Genomic DNA, 21731 nt, shown 5'->3' with positions numbered 1-21731 from the left:
TAGGAGCGAAAATAATTTAGTCCCTTGTTTGAGCCGAATCTGGGTTGTACATGGTTTGTTGCACTCCCTCTGGTGTTGTGGGTGTGGACTTCGTTTACATTAAGGAAGTATTTAGACAGGTACATGGGTATCTTAGTGGTGTATCGAATCTTGTGGACCAGACCCATTGCAAGATGCTGTACTCATGTCGTCGACCCTAAGCCATCCCAGCCTGTCAAAGTGGGCAGGGGTGAGGTGGGTTCGGGGGGTGAGGCCAAGTAGGAGCCTGAACAGTTTGTTTGAAGGTCTTGTATTTTTGAAGAGAAAAACAAATGATTAGTTAGTTAGTACCCTGACCCCCCCCCCCCCCCCCCACCCTTCACCAAAAATAGCAGATGTTTAGGGGAATGATCCCCCTAGAATAGGGATGCTAATTAAGATTCAAGTGGTTAAGAGAATAAAGTAATCTGCTGTTCTCATCATGCAAGGTTTGAAACTCAAGGTAGAAACATCACATATTTCCATCTCCAATACATCCGAGGTCATCGGTTTACAACCCATAAGAGACAATATGCATAACATTCATATTTAATAAATGGGTTATATCATCTAGTTACAGTACTGTGAAGTCTCCTGTCATAATAACAAAAGAAATTCATGACTCTTTTACCGCTGTCATCAATCTTTAATGAAGGGAATCTTTTATTAAACTGTATCAACATTCTTGGTGTGTGTGTGTGTGTGTGTGTGTGTGTGTGTGTGTGTGTGTGTGTGTGCGTGCGTGAATGTGGAATACAGCGAATACAGTGACCATTTGTGACTCACGAGTTTATACAGAGAAACACCAAATGTATACTTATTGTAGTCATACGACTGTGTCGCTTAACAATGAAACAGATGTTTTTAGTCATTTTTGGGCAACACAGTTATACTACTATAAGCATACGTTAAGTATTAATGAAGCTAAGGCAAGAGTGCTTAAAACAGTTGTTTAACAACAGCAGGTATATAACCAATCAGTATGGAGATTTATTTTTACAGAGCAGGACAAATTAACATTACTTGATAAAGACCGTCTCTGTCTGATAAACAAAAAAAAACTGAAGTCATGTCAAGGTTTTATTTCCTGAGTTGTGGTGCATATTAATGGATCTACAATGACATCATGATATGTATTCCAAAAAAAAAAAAAATATATATATATATATATATATATATTATTTATTTTTTTACAATTATTTGCTTTCATTATCCAAAATGTATAATGCATGTTTGTAGCCTACTAATGTCAAATCAGTTTGTAGTAAATGCCACATTTCTCAATTGGTTGATAGCTCATTGATACTAAACATTCTAAATTGGTTGATACCTCATTGAAACTAATCATCCATAAAAAACTCTGTAAATACAGTAAATTGACCATTTGTATACACAATAAGCATTTAGCATCAATTACAGTACATCCTGCTTGTGCAAATTTATACAAAAGTAAAAAAGAAAGACAAAATTCAATAGTCAAAGTTTAAGTCGTACTCTAAAACATAGCATGCATTCTGGTTTAAGATTCAGAGAAAACAAAACAATAGTGTTACTTGAAATAGCTAAAAACATGACGAGTACTAACGTAATCAAAATGATCTTTAATCACATTGCAGTATCGTCCAATCACAATACAGTTTATTACAAAATAGGGGTAGAAAAAAGCACTGAATGGTGCCTTAGATTGAACCAATTAGAGCAGAGCTTTGTCGCCTGTCTCCCTGCCCTCTTCCTGTCTGTCTGTCTGCTCTGGACCCGCCAGCAGCATCTTAGCAAGTCAATCTTCACTTCCACAGCTTCCCGTCAAAGTCTGAAGGAGGCCATAGAAGATAGCAGGAAATTAAAATATATGTTAATGAAATCTTTAAAAAAAAAATGTGTGTGTGTGTGTGTGTGTGTGTGTGTGTGTGTGTGTGTGTGTGTGTGTGTGTGTGTGTGTGTGTGTGTGTGTGTGTGTGTGTGTGTGTGTGTGTGTGTGTGTGTTGGCTTTTAAGGATTGTAAAGGAAAATGATAGGCAAAGAATAAGCATTGTGCTTCAGCCTATGCCTTTTTTCGGTCATTGAATTTGGATTTTCTGATGATGATGTTCTTATTGTAAGTCCACACAATTGTGTTTTGATTGATTTGTAAACAAAGACAGAAATAAACCATTCATTCATTCATTCACAATGTCAATAAAGTTATTTAAAGCAGGACAGATGTTTGAAGTTACCTTCTCCCACCAGGAGAGGGAGACATAACATTTACAGATTTATACAGAAACATTCATTCTTACCTATATTGGAGCCTTTGGACATATCCATCTCCTTCAATAGGTTGTTTTTGTAGTCTATGGAAGGTAAAAATCAGCCACATTATATTGTTACCGAGCAGTGGTTAATTAGACTTGAGACTCAGAGTTAATGCTTTGTCTGTGCAGACAAGGCTTACTGTACCTGAATTCAGCGGTTCCAGGTTGCAGGCCTTCAGCTCTGTACTGTCCAATGGAATGTCATCGCCATTGATCACATGACCCCTGCATAGGAATGAGTGACATGTTGCCATGACAACGACTCTATTATCCCATTTAGGACAGTTTTCAGAAAATCCTGTTTCTATATCAGTGGTTCTCAAACTATTTCATGTAAAATCCTGTTTCTATATCAGTGGTTCTCAAACTATTTCATGTCAAGGACCTCAGAAATGATATGTAATTGGCCACCGACCCCCATCTGATATTATGTTGTTCCAGGGATGGATCCAACACAGATGCGTTCCAGTCCTTAATGGGTTAAGTAAGACAAGTACTGTAGTGCATCGATGATGCAATGCTTTTCACTTCTTAGTTCTTACCGTTCCGATCTGCGCAGTTCATACTCCAGCCCTGAAAAAATAAGATTTCACTATATCAATTACCAGTACACTACAGCACAACACATTAGAACAGTGTGTTATAAAAGAAGAAGAAGACTACAATGTAGTCAATGTACTGTATATTTGAGGCACATTTTTTCAAATTATTTAGCTATTAGTTATTTTTGGGGCATGTATTGACAGGTACAGTAGAGAGAAAGGAAACAGAAAGAAAGTGTGGGAATGGCATGCAGCAAATCGTCTGGCTAGCTGGGAATCAAACCGGAGATTAGCAGGCATTAGAAGAACCCACACATACTGTATGTAACCACTTGGCTATCGGGTCGCCCGAGACAAGACAGGGAATTGTGAGAGAGCTGGAAAGTCATACAACACAAACGGAATCGAACCGGGGACGTTAGTCAATGTACAATGAAATCCATTCATCCACCGCCGTGCATCCCTGTTCTGGCCAGGCAAACATTTGGCGATAATGTGCAAACACTAGACGAAAATAGTCGATCTACAAGCTCACCTTGTAGATCGGCTATTTTTTTTGAAGAGATTTGTGTAGGAAAAAGAAGAGACCGAAGTCAACAAAGTACACACTACACAGGCTAGGTAAGAGCGGAGGTGAAGAGGAGCACACACACAGAGGACACTCACACACGCTACCTCTCTTCCTGCGTCGGCGCGTCAGCAGAACCACGGTGGCCACGATGAAAGCCAGCAGTAAGAAGGTGGCCAGGACGTATCCCAGCTGCAGCGTGGAGTGACCTCCATGCTCAGGCAGGATGACATTGACCACACGGGGCCTGTCCACCTCATCTGTGCCTGAAGGAACAGCGGTGGAAATATTACTCACATTTTCTTTACAAGTAAAAGTCTGGAATTCAAAATGTACTTAAAAAGTACAAAGTACAAAAGTAATGACATCAAAAATGTACTTAAAGTACCAAAAGTAGAAAGTACTTAAGAATGTCCCATTTCAAGTTTGTTTCAAATGGCTGAAATGTGGCTGAAGTGGTTAATGTTTTTTAATACCCAAAATCTACAAAGTATCTAGTAACTAAAGTTGTCAAATAATTGTAGTGGAGTAACATACTCCAACATACTATGATTTGACATCATAGTAAAGTACAAATACCTCAAAAGGTACTTTCCACCACTGCTGAAGAACAAGAACGCACACGTACATGCATGGATGGACGCCATACTTGTTTGCTTGTTCATTGTCTACTTAAAGTTAAATATTCTTGTTATGTCAATCTGGCATCGGTTGGGCTCTAGTAAATACTACATATCCAAGGTCTTTTTCAGCCTTAAACTGGAAGCAAACTAGAGGAACTATATAAAATGCAAAGCTCTGCAAAGCTGGAAATACAGCCATGAAAATTGGGTGTTCACAATGTAGAAGTATGGAGGTGTGTCACTATGGTCATGGATGGGAATTGTCCTTTTTCTAGGATTGCTACAGTTAATCTCACACTTAGCCTAAACATATAATTTATGGTAAATACTACACCAATGCAAAGGTCTGTTTCAGCCTTATACAGGCTACAGTAGAATAGAAAAAGAAAACAGCTATGGCAGCCGTTACTGCAGGAAATATCAAACTGAATCGCTTTTGGATTGGATTTGTTTTAGTGCATTACTGTGAATGGCAATAAACAAGGACTGAATTGAAAACCGTTTCTATATAACTCAAAATATTATTACCCTGGAGGCTTATTTAATTTACTTTGCAAGAGATAGAGAGAGAGAGAAAGAGAGAGAGGGGTGGGGAGGAGAGAGAAAGAAAGAGAGAAAGAGGAGGGGGGGGGGGGGGAGAGGGCGCTGGACTTAAAATGTCAAAATGCTTTTCAGCAGTAATGACTACCAGACCTGATGTCATGCAGCTGCTTTTCCTGCACAGAAAAACAGGCTAACCAGAGAAGGAGAGGGAGGAGGCAAGAAGGAGGAATTCAGTTGTGTGGTATGTCTGTCTGTCTGTCTGAATTACTTTTCCAGTTATTTTGCCCTTCTTATAAACACAGAAGTCTAGTTTCGTGTATGGAAAACAAATCACTGACACCTTCTTTATGAGTAAACGTGACAAACGTGACAAGCATGACAAGCCAGTCTAAATACACAACTTGCTAACTACTGTATGCTTCATAATTTGAAGAAGAATTACAACAGAGAGAAAATAGTAGCAAATTCTAGAAATGGTATAGTATTTCATTCTGTACCACTCATGTTGAGTATGCCATATTTTTCCCTTTGACTACTGCCTGCCTGTTGCATATAGGCCTACAGTCCAATAAGAAATAACAGCTGCTGTTGCAGAAGCCTTCAGTCCCTTCTCTACTGTTAACCATGTCAAACCTGGCTATATAATGTACCAGTAAGACGCGCAAACGCGGGAAGCGAACGCAGCTCGTACATATTTGGGTGGGCACAAGTTGGACCACGCCATCACAGTCATGTCACCATAACTCAGCAATAACCATATAAGGAGTCCCCAAAGCAGCTCCATATATGGGCACAAAAGCGTGACACACAGACACACGGACACACAGACAGACATGATCTGCTAGGTCTCATAGTAAGTGCTCACTGCATTCGCAATCACTGCGTTCGCAATAAATGCAGTAATGCACCATACCATGTCTGTGTGTGTGCGTGAGTGTGTGTGTGTGTGTGTGTGTGTGTGTGTGTGTGTGTGTGTGTGTGTGTTTGTATGCCTGTAATCCACGTAACTCGGGAACCAACTTCAAATTCAACGCACGCGTCCAACACCACCACGGGGAGTGTAGTGCCCGGCCTTGAATCGGTCGGACCCAGAACCGGCCTTTGGCCAGGCTCCGAACAGGGCCCAAATGAGCCAATTGATCACACCTGATCACCCCTAGATCTCCATATACTGTATACTGTATGGCCTGACATCACAATGGTTTGGTCATTGGACATCGACATTGGCATAGACTCCATATTTGGGCATGCCTGACAAAGAACTCCATATACTAGTGTATGGACATAAAAGGGAGACAGACATAACTGGGTGCGGCATGCATTTCCAACTTGCATCGTTCCAAGTAGGCCAGTGTCCAACAGGCACCGCTCTAGTATTGTCAATGGCCCAAAAAATAGCAGGTGAAAATACTGTTATCACTTGAATAAACCAGGTCTCTCTCTCTGCTGGTGAAATGGTATGATGACAGAGAACAGAGAGCGTGCACATTGTCATCATTATTCTTCTCTTATCAAGCTGTGCTTCCAGGCTTAAAGAAGCAGTTCACCCAAAATAGAACAAATCCTCTCACCGGGAGACTAGCCATCCAGATAGTTTGGTTGTGGTTTTCTGCCATTATTTATTTTTTCTGTCACCCCAATACAACAGGGCTCAATGACATTTGGAGGGTGGTGGTGCTCAGAATGTAGCACCTCTGTCCAAAAATGTTGACCAGTTCTTTCAAGCCTATTTTCTACGTGAATAAAGCGGTCAACTAATTGGAATTGGATGCTACTGTAGTTTATCAATAAGAGCAGATGTTAATGTTCAATCTCTAATCGGGCTATGCCGGTCTAACTGATTTAGACTGTTATTGTGGCCTATACTGTACTAAGTAGGGGCAAGGTTAATATTTTATCACCTGTCAATGCTTAATTTACACAAAATGCATGAAACCGCTGTGTCACGTGCACACCATCTGTCCCAGAGTCCCAGTTACATGTCATCTGCTGCCTGACAAATCAGACATAAAGCCACATGTTAATGCCTGTTTGACATATGCTGCACAGAGGTTGCACTTTGTGGAGGCCGTCCCTGTTGTTGGGAAATCATTTGCAAGTCAATGATGAATGAACTGATGAACTTCATTCATTTTCAGAATCAGACCGAAATTCATGTTCATTTCTCGACAGCGGTCTCACTGCTTCCTCTGTGATCACAAAGGCATAGCAATAGCATTCTACTCTCTCTTGCCGTAAATGATTACAGCATTAAAGTAAAAGGCTGTAATGACATTTGTAATTGCATTTGATTGCTGGAGACTGCAGGGCCTCTTGGGCATTCATCTAACGAACAAAAGAGCACCAGTGTGTGCACACGTTCTGCCCGATGCCTCGCTGAGATGACTTCAAAGGGACCAGACGGGAAGGCATCGATCCACGTGCGCATGTCTTGCACAGCATCCCTCAAACAGAACTATTAAAATGGGCCAATGTTGCTTTAAAAGGGGAAGGAGGCTTCATAATCTAACACATAACTTTGCCCCCTCCTCTCGCTCTGCTCTTTCATGTCACAGCTGGTCCAGATGTGGAACAGATGTAGCAGACTTCCTCTGGGTGCTGATAAACAAGCCTGAACCGGGCAGAGGCTGATACACATCAGCTCAGAAACAGACACGGAATGGGGAGAACGGGAGGATAAACAAACCTGGCGATACAGAGCCAGTGGTCTAGACACGTGGTGTGGGGAGTTTGGGAAAAATGGGGTCAAACTGAGGAAAAAGAAGTGGTTGAGCTTACAGCTCCACTCCTTACGGTTCGGGCTGTGATATCTTACTGCTCTCGTCTGCAGAGTAGAACTGTCTGCTGCTGTAAACTTAAACCACCGTTTAACTGAGAAAAAATGAGAAAAGTCTCCAATGAAAATGGGACCACTTCCGTTTCTAGCCAATTAGTGGTTATTTAGAGAGCTTCTTAGACCAGAGCAAAGCCTGTACAGTCAGTCTGCAAAACCCTGCTCTGCAACTCACAACGCGTCTTTCTCTTTTTCTTTGTTTCTTTCTCTCTTTATTTCTTTCAACTTCTGGTTCTCTTCCTTCTTCAGTTCAAACACAAAAGCAGGACAGAAATTGGCAAGAGGAGGAACTGACTTTACTGAGCAAATAGGCTTATAAATCTAATCCAACCCACATGAAGAGTCCAGGAACAATGTTCTCACTCTGTGGTCACCAGCCCTAAGAGACTCAAAGTCACTTTTTGGCTTTGAGATCAGTTCATTAATAGGACTGCAAATGGATTATTTTCATAGCGATTTTTCTATCGATTACATTTTTTCAATTAAGACATTGAAAAGCAAATTGTTTGGATACTTGGATACGACAATGTTTGGATACGACTATATATATTTATACTGTATATGTACTGGTTAGAATTTCTTTACACTCGACCAAATTGATTAGTCTGATTATGAATAACCACTAGAACCTATTTTATACTGTTGTACACATTGCGTTTTCAACACGTTGTGAGATTGTAGATCGGCTCCTTTTGGTATTTCAATTATCTATTCTTTTTTATTAAATCGATTTGTTCGATTAACTCTTGCACCACCAGATCATATTAAAAAATATATATATATAATATTTAAATATTTAGCAATATTTACACGTACCGTATGTTGACATTCTAGGAAGTAATAGCTCATATACGCACGTGGTATCGGTGTATCGTTGGGGATAACCAGAGGGGCTTCGGTGAGGTGATCATCATCGTGGGGAGGAAGCGGGGGTCCTACTGTCAGCCTGAAGATGCGTCTCTCGTGCAGACCACAGTAGTGGTGGTGCAGGTGACAGGAGTACAGACCCTTGTCCACGGGCGCCAGGTCGGCGATGGTCAACGAGAAGTCCCCCAGCGAGAAGGCGTCCTCTTCCACGCTCATCTTGTTCTGCAGGAACAGCGACCCGTACTCCCGGCGCTCTCCGGAGGCGTAGAGGTCGACCAGGCGCTCGGCTTTGTCGGGACGCACGCCGGGGGCCTGGAAGTCCCAGTGGGCCACCTGGAGTGTTGATTTGGACAGCAAATTTTGATTTGAGTCTAGTCATAATCATTTGAATAAAAGGTATATTTCAGTTTTAGTCACATTTTAGTCATCTGAAATTATTTAGTGTTAAGTCTAGTTTTAGTCGACAAAATCAACACTCACCTGCTGCTGGTCCTCCTGAAGGCCGTCCCTCCACAGTGGGCGGCGGTTGACGCACGGCAACGCCACAGAGCTGCCTAGCAACACCACGAACACCGTCTTCTCGCCGTCCCACAGACGTTTCTCTTTACGCACTGAAAGAACAGATTATATATAGTTTCATATTGTGATTATTTTTTTCATTTGGTTGGGGTTTGCTAGGGAACATTTTAGGCACATTACGGATTTTAGGTTTCAGATTGCTCAGAAGAGCCTCACCTGACTTTGTGACATTGAGCTGGATCTGGATTGACTGGTGAATTTGACAGTAGTGATGGTGCAGATTACAGGTGTAAACGCCGCGGTCGGATGCTACCACATCTGGAAGAAGCAGCATGCATACAATAACAGTGTGAAATCCTGAATTAAATATTGAACAATATTGCTTATATAATATACGTATCAGTATTATGTACAGTATACTGTATATGTTATGTGTATGCAGTATACAATAGGCTATATTGTCGTCATCGGACAGAAACCTCTATATATCATCGTTTTTGTCTTTTCATGAAATATTATCCTATTAATGTCGTATGACAGTATCGTCACAGTGCAAAAACATAGCGGAGGAGGAGGGCCAGTCTCACTGTTGAAAACGAGGGAGAAGTTGCCATCAATGAAAGCAGAGCTGGGGACGGAGATGCGTCCCTTGTTGAAGCCGTTGTAGACCCTCTGGTTGGCTCCGGGGGACATGTCCAGGATGCGCTCCACAGAGTACTCTGGACTGGTGCGCACCACGTCCCAGTGGACCACCCTCTGTCTGTCCCTCAGACGGTCCTGGGTCCACACCATGCGGGCACTGTGGCAGGGCAGGGCGGCCCTGGTGCCCGCCGGCAGGGTGATGTTCTTGGCTTCCATCACCACGCCTAGCCTGCTGCTGCTGCTGCTCTGTGCCCAGGCTGACGTCACCACGACAACACAAATAAATAAACACACTCTAAAGACCACTGGTTTGTGGGTCACAGATACATTTTTATGGGCCCTTTATTTTTGGTTTCCTACATTGTGTTTGTAATTATTATTATTTTATCTGAGAAATTCCATAAATTAGAAAACAAATATTTAAGAAGTAGTGAAAATAGTCGATCTACAACGCATCACTTCGTGCCGCATTGTGACTATGAGCTTGTAGATCTGCTATTTTCACTAGTTTGGGTCCCATGGAGACATCACATTTCTCTTTTGGGTCACGGGCTAAAACGTTTGGGAACCACTGCTCTAAACCAGGTTGTCAAACATGTCAAGGTCCTCCAAATTGACCCAGATTTTGTACCAGGGAGGGACCTCGACCCTCATAAGATTTGTGTTGCTAAACATTTTCAAGATTATTCCAAATCCCTTTCAAGATTTTGCAAAAGTTAGCAGAAATGCCAGATCTACAATACAAGCTGGCCATGTGATGCACTGTGACTGAGCTTGCAGATCAGCCATTTTGGAATAACCAAACAATAAAGTGTGGTTAAAGTAGTTAAAATGATCTTGATGCTATAGTAACACATTTTACTGGGGTCACTTTGCCCTCTTTGATAACCACTGCTCTAAAGGTGTGAATCATCCTTTCTACAGTAGTGTATGTATGAGACGAAGATGACTAAGGAGAAGACACAAGAAAAGTTACGTCAGTACAACAGTCATGAGCAGCATGCCAACAAATGTCGGTCACTTGGAAGAGATACACAGCTACAATAACAATATAAACATGAAGAAGTTAAAAGTAGACTTTTAGATTAGAGTGTACATAGAAAAGAGAAAGATATAATACGTGAGAGTAGATCTTCTGACTTACCGGCGGGCATGAAGAGGACTGCAAGAACTGAAACAGACAACAACACAAAATTGATGTTTAGAGTCATTCTCTTGAAGGCTTTGCTTTAATCACCGGGGCTGCTCTTCTTATATGGTTAGTTAGCACGCTATCCCAAGACCTCTGTGTTTATTCACTGAATAAGAATCTTGTGTTTATGTATGTTGAATCATCGCTGCAAAAGGACAGAGTCAGCAAATTGGCTCGATCCCGAACTGACCCGCGAGCCAGGTTACTCAGAGCAGATGTGTCACAGAACTTTTTGTGAGACGACTTCTTAAAGAAACAGAGAAAGGAAATAAAGAAACAGCTGCAGAGGCATGGCTAAAGTGGAAAGAAATGTATTTTATCACTTTCAACCTGGCATGCTTATTTTATCATTTTGTAGAGTTGTGAGCTTGTAAATCAGCTATTTCCATCAAGTTCCGTGGCCAATACAATTGGGCATAAATTGTTAAGCGTCACACACAGGAAAACAAGAGCAGAAGATAAACCTACGTTCAGTGCAAACATTGGGAAATAATAAATATATTTCTGTGGACAATATCTTCTAACTATTGGTATGGGAATTTTCCCTGCTGCACGTTTGCTATTTCTGGCCTGTGTTATTCTTTTTTCCCCCCAGAGTGCTATACCATGTGCTGTTTACCTAAGAACCAGTGGAGATGTATGCAGCTAGGCCCAGGACACATAGAGGCTCCATTCAATGGTCATTCCTCGAGTCAAGGCCACATGTGGTACTCTATACAGCTGAAAACCCACACTGATCACTGTGTTGCACCAGCTGCACCTCTGATATTTCAACTGAAGATGACGTTAATGTTTTATTGATGTCATCAAATACTGAAATGCAAGAAGAGAAGGGTGTGGGGGCACGTTTTCACCCGCTGCGTTCACAAGAGTTCAGGTTATGAGCCACATATGCACAGAGTAATAAAAGAAGAATGTGAAAGATGTTTTTCCATTCTTCACAGGTTATTTCCAGTTTTTTTCTTTTTCTTGTGTCGTGGTGGTGGTGGTGCTGTGTCATTAGTCAGAAGGTTCATTGTTCCGAAATTACTATTCCTATCTCTAACCCTAACCTAAACCTAACCGCAAGCACGGGAGCAAACCTAAACCTAACCGCAAGCACGGGAGCAGTGCATGTTCGGACTAACGGGACTTCGGATCTATGGGTAGTTCCCGTGGTGGTGGGGAGGGCTGCACAGCACAATCCAGGTCAAGTCTGGTCTCTAACCCTTTACTTGTACTGTATTTTTCTTGCATTATAATTATATTGCACATTGCTATGCTAGCACAGTATGCCACAGCAACATTTCACTTCACATACTGTACATGTATGAGCATGTGATGTGACAATTAACATCTTTGAATCCCGAATGTTTCTCTGTAAATCTTTGGTGGGATCTGAATTGAGAGTTACAGTATATACCCTTCAGAGAGAGAACAACGTTTCCTGAACCCTGTCATTTTCTCCATGGCTGAGCTCCTTTGCAGGCACAGTAGCAGATGACTCAGGAGGCTGATTTAACACTTAAGACTTAACAACCCACCACTCAAACACAAGACGTAATGACAGACATTTTCCAGATGACCTGCCAAATGGCTATTGTTGCTTGTACCCCAAACAGGCTCTTAAAATAACCCCCAGATTAAAACTTATGGTAGTTAACTGAACACGTTTGTTTTACTATAACCACTTATAAACCTTATACTTAGTTGAGCAGGGTCGCCCAGGGCCCAGGGATCTATGGGTCCTCTCCATGTTCACTTCTACGGCAAACCTCTTTGCTGAAAATAGCAGATCTACAAGCACACAATGTGTTGCAACCAGTGAGCTTGTATAAACGATAGGGTTCATATGGGAGTGCATTCTGTTAAAATAAATTCCCATGCTGTGGATGACATAATTGCTACACAGTAGTCCATCGAAAACCCTGACCAGTGCATATGCAATTCTACTTATCCTTTAATTATTCTGATACAGAGAACACCATAACTACATCAACAGTGATACTATAACAGTTTGGCTCCATGCATTTTAAACCCAGGGATAAGATAATTGATGATTGAAAGTTTCTGTGATTCTTTATGATCTCAAGTCTGTGAACATTAACCACTTCAGCCGCATTGCGAGCATGTACATGATTTTCAAATGATCTTTTAGACATTTTGAACATTTGAAATGGGCGATTCTGCACAAACTTTTACTTTTGGTAATTTAAGTAGACCTATATATACTGATGCCAATAGTTTTGTACGTTTACTCAAGTAGGCTACATTTTCGATACAGGACTTTTACTTGGAACAGCTGCGTATATATAAATTGCAGTATCAATACTTTTTCCTAAGTAAAACATGTGTACTTCTTCCATCAGTGCCGTCTGGTAATCAGAATATCCCTCTACCTTCGGCTCATCCGTGTTCAAGTATCTTTCCTGGCATCGCTATTTTGTGCATGTCAGTACAACTGAAAATGTTCTGTTCACTGAAAATAGCAGATCTAGGTTGTAGATATAATGTAGTGACCCATCTAGTAAAAATGTTCTCAAATAGAAACTTTAATCAAATCCAATATTTTGGACATAGATGTACACCTTTTAACAAAACTCAGAGAAGAGGTTCCATGTCAGGATATCCCTGCAATCTTATGGAAGCAGTAGCCTACTGCGCATACGACGGGCTGTAAATATGCAATTTATGCCTGATTTTAGCAGTCGTTTCACCACTGTCTAAAAATCGTACGTGCCTGTTCTAAGTTTATCATCTGTAGCTAGCCAGAAATATCTTTAATTTTTGGAAACAAATTCAAACAATACTTCTACCGATGCAGGAATATCCTGACATGGAACCTTTACTCTGAGCTAAAAATGTAGTGAGTTTCCAAACAGAGCCAACTGTAAATGTGGGTGTATAGAATAGTGAAGTTTGTAGTCTCACACATGCTAGTGCTGCACATTTATGCATTCAGAGATGCTCTTTACACAGAGGAACATAATATTGACACTGTGGTATGACATCATCACACACATTCACTGGGACTATTTTTCGTTTTCTTTCCCCCCCCCCTGCCTTTATGATAGTATACAGTAGCCTATAGACAGACAGGAAATGGGAAGTGACACACAGCAAAGGTAGATGATCTCGAACCCGCAACACGCTGTGGGCCTGCATTGGAGCCTATAGGTCCCCGGACCGCTAGCCTTGGAAACCCACGTTATTTCCGGGGGGTATTGATACTTTTTTTAAGTAAAAAAAAAAGGTGTACTTTTACCACCACTGAAAATAGGGAGGCCACTGAGCCAGAGTTAAGTCGATGCACCCCTAACTTGAACTTGACCCCGAACTTGAAGTTGACCCGACACTGATGGGACGTGCTGTAGGCCTAGATGGATGCACCCATCTGTCCAATATGTGCATTCCAAGGGTTATTTTCAACTTTATATCAAGGCGAATGGGTGATTGTAAAGACAGAAAGCCTAATCATCATGGCTTAAGGGTAAAGCCCCCTCCTCCCTCTATAGCCCACTCATGTTGAAACGGTCATTACTGACACATATGACTAGTGGTAGGATTGTGCTGACTCCCCTACTCTGACCACAGTTAACTAGAAACACATTTGCCCCGGGGAAACAAAAGCCTGCACAAACATACATAGCAGGCTAAACGTCTCTTAATATCGAGAAAGTTATATTGTTCAGTTCCCATGATGATGCTCGGGCTCAAAAAGCAGAACAAACTTCAATGTATTAATAATAACAACAGCAAAACTCTCAAAGTGCTACATCATGGGCATGGCAAGGGGGGAAAAAAACTAAAAACTATTAAATGAATACAATTCAGATCAATGGTAAGAGACCCCCTTATACACTATAGGCCTACTGTATAAGAAAAACGTAAGATAAAACTAAAACATTCAAAAGCATCAATTAAGTCCATCTAGGAAAACGGTTTTAGTCACCTTTTTAAAAGTATCCTTGAATGCCCAATCCATTAAAAAAAAAAAACGCAAAATGTCTCTCATATGCCTATAACCTTGCATACGGTAAGTCGGAAATCGTGCAAAAATGTAGGCTATAAAAATATTCCGAATATTTACAAAATTCTGAAGAAATTCAAGAATGGACATTGAACACAATTATAGCCTATACCACCGTGACATTATAAAATACGACACTGAGGAAAAAAGCATTTACACCCCAAGCAGGTCTGAGGAAAAAAATCTAATTTAAAGTCGTCAAGTCTGCAGTAGGGCAAAAAAATACGTTTTGGAAAAACTTACTGTGATATAAAGTCATGATGTTGTGCGTCGTCCTCCTGTGCGTAAAACGCCTGTTGGATGTGCGTACTGTTCAGTGGGTCACAAAACAATGCTCCCTGAGGGAAACTGATCCAGCAACAATACTTTTGTAGTGCAGACTCCACGTACGGCGCAGACGCTCCGCCTCACTGTCTTCAGCTCAGCCTCTCCAAAATAAGACTACGATGTCGCTTGACCACAACAAAGAACAGATCTACAAGCTAACAACTTTTTAGACCCGATATTGTTGGCCTACAAGTAGACATTTAAGACTTCCTCTGAAATCCCAGCGGTCCCAACTAGTTTGGATTTCAGAGGAAACACAGGATTCCTATTAAATTGTTGCAGTTCTTCTTCTTGAAGACTTTACTTGAGTAAACTTTATTTTTCGCGCAGACGAAATGAAACCCTGGGTATCGAGGCTAGGGCTCAAGCAGCCCGCAGAACTTTGCAAATTGGAGGTCTACCTGACCTTGAATGGTGACTAAAAAAATATTTTAACCATGAACATGCAAATCTATCAGTTAGAAGCAGATGACTTACGACTCGAGTCCACAATTAGCATAATCAGCACGGAGCAGAGAATAATACAAGTATTTACTACTTTCCTCTTTTCCAAATTGAACATCAGAGTCCCCATATCCTCTGTAAACAGCATTATTTCCCTTACAGCATACATACTATAATACTGCACAATACTGCCATCAATAGGATGAAACATAAAAATTCTTCTTAATCCCGGTTTGCTTGAAAACAGACATGCATACAGTACAATGGATGAAAAGGACAAGGCAAACGTTCTTCAGCATGACAGGTACAACTTTAATGTAAATTTTAAATAATTGCTTTACAAAAACATGCATATCGTCTGTCGGGTGAAAAACCTCATATGTCCAACAGTGTTACTTTCCGGGATTCAAATTCAAAAGTAGCAGATCCACAGGCTCAAAGTGCTACTTTCGATGATTTTGTGTGATGCTCTAGAGTCTAGAGTCTAGTATGATCAAGTAGGCCATTCATTTACGAAACACAGAATATGGAGACAAGACGTTTCTGCCCGACAGCAACGATATGCCCACTTCAATGATACCCGCTTAAGAGTCAAAGAAAGTAGACCATTGTATTTGCAGTGTGATAAGAACACCGTCTGTATGGGGTCGGTCAGTTGTCAGCTGTTTAATCAAAATGTATACTCGGTACTAGTGCCTTGTGTCACTTGCCAACAATAACTGATTTTAAAGTGAATGTGTCACTTTATAAACTAATTTCTCTGCCTTTATTGGAACATCAGGCTGGATGGTTTACGCATCGGCAATGGTTTGATACTGATGCAGGTTTTATCAGCCACTTGTGGATCCTCATCTGGACGCGGTCCCAGGTCTTCCTGGTAATAACGCAGAGCGTTGCTTGGCATGCTAACTGGCCTTGAAGGCATTACTCCTTGGCGCCACAGAGAAAATAATATACTTTGTCTTTATGACGAATAGCGAACATGGCAAGGACGCCAGGTTGAACGTGGTTCAGGATTCATCAGTGCACACGGCATGCTTAGCTTGAGAATCAGCTCTTGTCGGCAAGTGACGCGCCACACTGAAAGAGGGTATTAAACAGAGCTTAATTTAGTCCCTTCGGTTTCCATGCCGTCTGATAAAGATCTTAGGCACGGTGTATCCCTCTGGAGCCTTCTTCAGTCCAGCCCGTTTCCAAATCCTCTCCATGTCCTTCTCAAATAGCTTCTGTAATGGACAGTCATACAGAGGTACCGTGGTATTAGAGCCTGACTGATACATCGCCCCTTATCGCTGTGTCTTAAGATTACTTTAAACACTAGACAAACGGTGTCATGATTTTTAACCACTTCTAACCTGGCATCCCTATTTTGGTCATGTCTTTATAGTATGTTTAGGTCACTGAATTGCATACAGAGGATTTTATAATTGGCACATTCATAATTGATGTCTTTTGAACTTTTGACAGATGCTATGCTGTTGATGCTATACCATTTAAAAATATATCAGACAAATTATAGATTTAATTTCACCCTCAATTAACTAATAGTTTATGTTAATCTAAATTGATAAACTATTAAATGAATTACAAATATATTTGCATGCATCTAACACATTGTAGTTTTCTTACCATGTAGATATTAATAATATATCTCTGCTGTCAGAAACCAGCTACATATATGGTATATGCCTAAGTTGTCAAGTCCAAAATATTAACTTTACCAGAAATGAAGTTAGGGAGTATAGTCAGAACTCAGAAGAGCATTTTTAATACTTTTAATACTGTAAAACCCACTCACATACATAAAGGGTGTTCAATAGTTACTGATATATATATATAGAGAGAGTTTGTCCAATATGCTTTTTTCCAGGAGCTAAACTCTAATTGTGTCTATAACTTGTCACACACCTAGTGATTATATTGAATTCCATGTGTTGAATCATTCAACGCATGGAATTCAATATCGACGTAGCTGCGGGGTTTATACCCTCACCAGGTGCACCTCTTCTACTATAGTGAACGGCAGAGTGACTGATATTAGTCTGCCTCAAACGTTACTTTTACTTGCTTATACTAACACTAACATTACAAAGATGCCCAGAACATCGGGATGAACCCGTGTAGTTTATGGCTGCTCCAACACTAGTGGCAACATTTTAAAAAAATGTCAAAATATCTACCGCGGTAGCTGAGACCAGAGCCATTGAGTAATGGTTGAGACAAAGCAGTGAAAGGTCCTGAAAGATACATAACGTCAGTCTTACCCAATACTCAATCATTCAGTTTTATGAACACAAGGCTGCTGTATTTTATATCTCATACTAAGCATTTAAAGTATGACGTATAAAGTACAGCAGCCTTGTGTTCATAAAACAGAAAGATTGGGTATTGGGTAAGACTGACGTTATGTATCTTTCACTGCTTAGACCCACGGTGGCATGGTGACACTTTGGTGTGGTTAGGGCTTTACAGGCTCACAGGGTTTCTCTGAGACAGACTACTAGTCGACTAAAGATACAAAAATGTTTAGAGTTTGCATTTGCCGACAATCAGTTATGTTTGGCAAGCGACACAGTCATAAATTACACATAACTACCTTGCTGACCTCCAGAGGTCTATACTTGGTCCCGTTCTTCCCTCTAACACCAGTGGTTCTCAACACTTTTTCATGTAAAGGAACCCCAAATTGATATGCATTTGGCCACGGACCCCCATATGAAGATGTTTTGTGCCAGGGACCCCCAGAAGAGAAGACTTGCGTAAAGCGAGTACATCTGCTATTTTTGAATAGCCAACGTATAAAATATGGAAAAGTGGCTAAAATGAGTATACTCATGTATTAAGAAATTCAGGTGGGGACCCCCAGTATCCACCCATCCCCAAGGACCCCTGGGTGTCTCCCACTTTGACAACTGCTCTATATCGGAGGGGGGGGGGGGGGGGTTATCATGATGATGATATATTGACCCACATTACGTCACAGGGGGCGGAATAATAATGCACAGAGACACATACACACAAAGTCACACGTCGGAGCGCTTAGCACCGCTCGAAAACAAAACACGCACCTGCTTCCTCTTCGACCGGCCCAACAGCACTTTCCTACGCACAAATTTCGTCCTCTTCATCAGCTTCTTGTACCTGTGGTGGTTCATCCTCCGCCGCCGAATCTCCAGCACGTTCTTGCAGCCGAGTGGCGTGATGCTGCGGATCTCACCCACCCCGACCACGCCCTCCAGAGCGGGAACAACGGAGAGTGGCGGCAACACGCTCTCCTCCAGCAGCCGACCCCCCGCGTCCTCCTGGGAAGGGAGCTGCGGAGGTGCCTCCAGGAAGGGAGGGAGGGAGTAGCGCAGGGACAGCCAGCTCTCCAGAGGACTCACAGACATTTTGCGAGGCACTAGGGCCTCGTCCAGTTCCGGTTCGAGTTGCACCCATCTAGGAGGCGAGGTATTGTCCGCTGCCGTTGAGTATAATTTGCTGTGTCTTGCATTTAAAGAGGAGCAGCATGTGAGAGGTGCAGATCCACTCAGAATGTGCAGTAGAGGTTGACGACCTCCACCTAGAAATGTAAAATAATGCCATTTATCCCCTCAAGGTTTGTAACCTTTTTCAACCCGTTTTCATTCCCATGTTTGGCATGTTATTATAGGTGAAAAAAGTATATTTTTGCCAATACATTTCTTTAAATTGTATAGGGCTTAAAGCTGCAATCCGTAACTCTTCATAACATTTTCTACTGATGAGCTAAGCCTAATACATAACTTCATGCAAAATACCACTTATCAACTAGTTGGTGTCCTAGCACACTAAACAGACCAACTAAAACCATTGTCTCTGCCGATGTCTACCTCATTCTACAATATGTATACAGATTGCTCAACAACATACACTTTTATTCATACATTCATTGCCGGTTTAAGTGGTTATATCGAAGCAAATGTTCCGTTAAAACTTACCAGTGGATCTGCAAATCAGACGGAGTGGAGGCACAAGCCTTGAAATAAACATCATCCAGCCTATGATGATCACATCAACACGAACATCATCAGGAATGATTTAGATGGTCAACAGTCCTGTGGGAGTCTGGGAGAATAAATAAGCCGTTAGTCCTATTTCTAATTCCAGTCATCAGTGGTGTAAAGCAACTAAAGTACCTGTAACGAAGACTCTCACTTCCAGTCATGTTGTTGGATCGGAGTAGTTGCTGTGGGGATATCCGATTAGGACGTTGGGCTATATGACATGTCTAGTATGACAATACCTATATTTGGCCCGAGCCGACCTAGTGCTGATGTGATAGAACCATTATATGGATAGATCTAACTTTCTTAGTCATCGTGATAAGCATAGTCGGAGAATATATAACAAGGGCCGACCCTTGTTATAAGTCAAAGCATCCTGGTTTAAGTTCTAACTGGACACCACTAACCTAAGTAATCAGCAATAGAGCAGGGCAGAATCGAAGCAGTAAGGCTATGGACCAGAGCTAGGGGCTAGCTAGCTAGTAGCTCTAACTGCAACGGCATTAGAGCTATGGGTCAGAGCTGCTAGCTAGATGCTTGTGCCCTTGGTGCTCATTTATTTATTTAAGGACTTGACTTAATATATGTATATTCTTGTTGTGAATTAACGATCTAAAAATAATCATTAATTATCAGATTGTAGAAAATTAAATCATTAACGTTACCTGATATTAATGTTCGCGATCCGGTGGGCTAAGCTTCAATGTGGCACTGTCTAGTGAGCTAATCTAGTGAGCTAATTTAAGACTTGCGGTGGACGATCTCTTCAAAATAAGAGTACCCTCTAGAGCATTGAAAAAAAGTTTAATTTGCACATTAGAACTACAAATTAAGCATTTAAATGATGCTATAAGACACACATTATGTTTCTGTGTAAAAACAAGTAATTAAATAATAATAATAATAATAATAAAGTTATCTAAATGGATAAATGCTATTCACTGGAGTGCATGGACTTTATAAAGTGGACACTGGACAAAAGACGGCTCCGCGAGGCAACTATCTGGACATACCCACGCGTTCGGGGAGATGTCCTCTACCACACCCCACTCTCCGCTAAGCGGGAGAGGTGTAAAATTCAGAGCAGCAGAGCTTCTACTGGGGTCAATGCAAAATAAATTACCGTTTCCGGACCCAGAATGGACACTGGACAAAGAGGCCTCCGCGAGGCAACTATCTGGACATACCCACGCGCCCGGGGAGATGTCCTCTACCACCCCACAGTCTCCGCTAAGCGGGAGAGGTGTAAAATTCACAGCAGCAGAGCTTCTACTGGGGTCAATGCAAAAAAAATTACCGTTTCCGGACCCAGACAGGACACTGGACAAAAGACGGCTCCGCGAGGCAACTATCTGGACATACCCACGCGTCCGGGGAGATGTCCTCTACCACCCCACAGTCTCCGCTAAGCGGGAGAGGTGTAAAATTCAGAGCAGCAGACCTTCTATTGGGGTCAACACTCAAAAATGTACCGTTTCCGGACCCAGAATCGACACTGGACAAAGAGGCCTCCGCGAGGCAACTATCTGGACATACCCACGCGTCCGGGGAGATGTCCTCTACAACCCCACAGTCTCCACTAAGCGGGAGAGGTGTAAAATTCAGAGCAGCAGACCTTCTATTGGGGTCAACACTCAAAAAAGTGCCGTTTCCAGACCCAGAATGGACACTGGACAAAGAGGCCTCCGCGAGGCAACTATCTGGACATACCCACGCGTCCGGGGAGATGTCCTCTACCACCCCACAGTCTCCGCTAAGCGGGAGAGGTGTAAAATTCACAGCAGCAGAGCTTCTAATGGGGTCAATGCAAAAAAATGTACCGTTTCCGGACCCAGACTGGACACTGGACAAAAGACGGCTCCGCGAGGCAACTATCTGGACATACCCACGCGTCCGGGGAGATGTCCTCTACCACACCCCACTCTCCGCTAAGCGGGAGAGGTGTAAAATTCACAGCAGCAGAGCTTCTACTGGGGTCAATGCAAAAAAAATGTACCGTTTCCGGACCCAGAATGGTGTTGATAAGAGCCCCTAAGATGTTTAGGCAATTTTCGTTTTTTGTTCCAATTTTCTACAGGTGGTGCTGGGTTTACGCACTCTACCTGTGTTGTTCTGTATGCTGCTTTGTCACAGAAATCTATGGCTGACTGGTTGTAAAATAAGCGCATGTGCTGTACACATTCGTCAAGTCTGTGTTTCTCATTTCGTAAAAGCAACACTTTTGTGTTTTTGAATGTGGCCTCAGAAATAGCTGTGCTTTTCTTACACAGGTTTATTTGTGCAGCATA

At 41.9% G+C, this 21731-nt stretch overlaps 2 protein-coding genes across 4 annotated transcripts; both read right to left on the bottom strand.

The window, feature by feature from the left end:
• Positions 1-551: 551 nt before the first annotated feature.
• Positions 552-15123, bottom strand: LOC308315997 (matrix remodeling-associated protein 8-like). Of its 2 annotated transcripts, none has more exons than XM_080764313.1 (11): positions 14891-15123; positions 10591-10617; positions 9392-9703; positions 9021-9122; positions 8766-8896; positions 8276-8618; positions 3518-3685; positions 2852-2882; positions 2455-2534; positions 2295-2348; positions 552-1828 (listed from the first exon to the last, which is right to left on the bottom strand). In XM_080764313.1, the coding sequence occupies exons 1-11, from the start codon at positions 14904-14906 to the stop codon at positions 1803-1805; spliced, it is 1290 nt and encodes a 429-aa protein (XP_080620439.1). In that variant the 5' UTR covers positions 14907-15123; the 3' UTR covers positions 552-1802. The 2 variants fall into 2 exon arrangements, with proteins under 2 accessions (XP_080620439.1, XP_080620440.1); XM_080764314.1 differs by having other exon boundaries at positions 3527-3685; positions 14891-15107.
• Positions 15124-15706: 583 nt separating this feature from the next.
• LOC308315998 (small ribosomal subunit protein mS38-like) lies at positions 15707-20163 on the bottom strand. 2 transcript variants are annotated; one of them, XM_080764316.1, is made up of 5 exons: positions 20109-20151; positions 19576-19625; positions 19378-19504; positions 18487-18980; positions 15707-16644 (listed from the first exon to the last, which is right to left on the bottom strand). In XM_080764316.1, exons 3-5 carry the CDS (start codon positions 19430-19432, stop codon positions 16528-16530), a joined length of 666 nt encoding a protein of 221 aa, XP_080620442.1. In that variant the 5' UTR covers positions 19433-19504; positions 19576-19625; positions 20109-20151; the 3' UTR covers positions 15707-16527. The 2 variants fall into 2 exon arrangements, with proteins under 2 accessions (XP_080620442.1, XP_080620441.1); XM_080764315.1 differs by lacking the exon at positions 19576-19625 and having other exon boundaries at positions 20109-20163.
• Between the last annotated feature and the right edge of the window lie 1568 nt (positions 20164-21731).

The sequence above is a fragment of the Protomyctophum bolini genome, assembly GCF_963924005.1.
Source record: "Protomyctophum bolini genome assembly, chromosome: 5".
Taxonomy (NCBI): domain Eukaryota; kingdom Metazoa; phylum Chordata; class Actinopteri; order Myctophiformes; family Myctophidae; genus Protomyctophum; species Protomyctophum bolini.
Note: the sequence above shows the minus strand (reverse complement) of the source record. Positions and strands in the feature narration are given on the sequence as shown.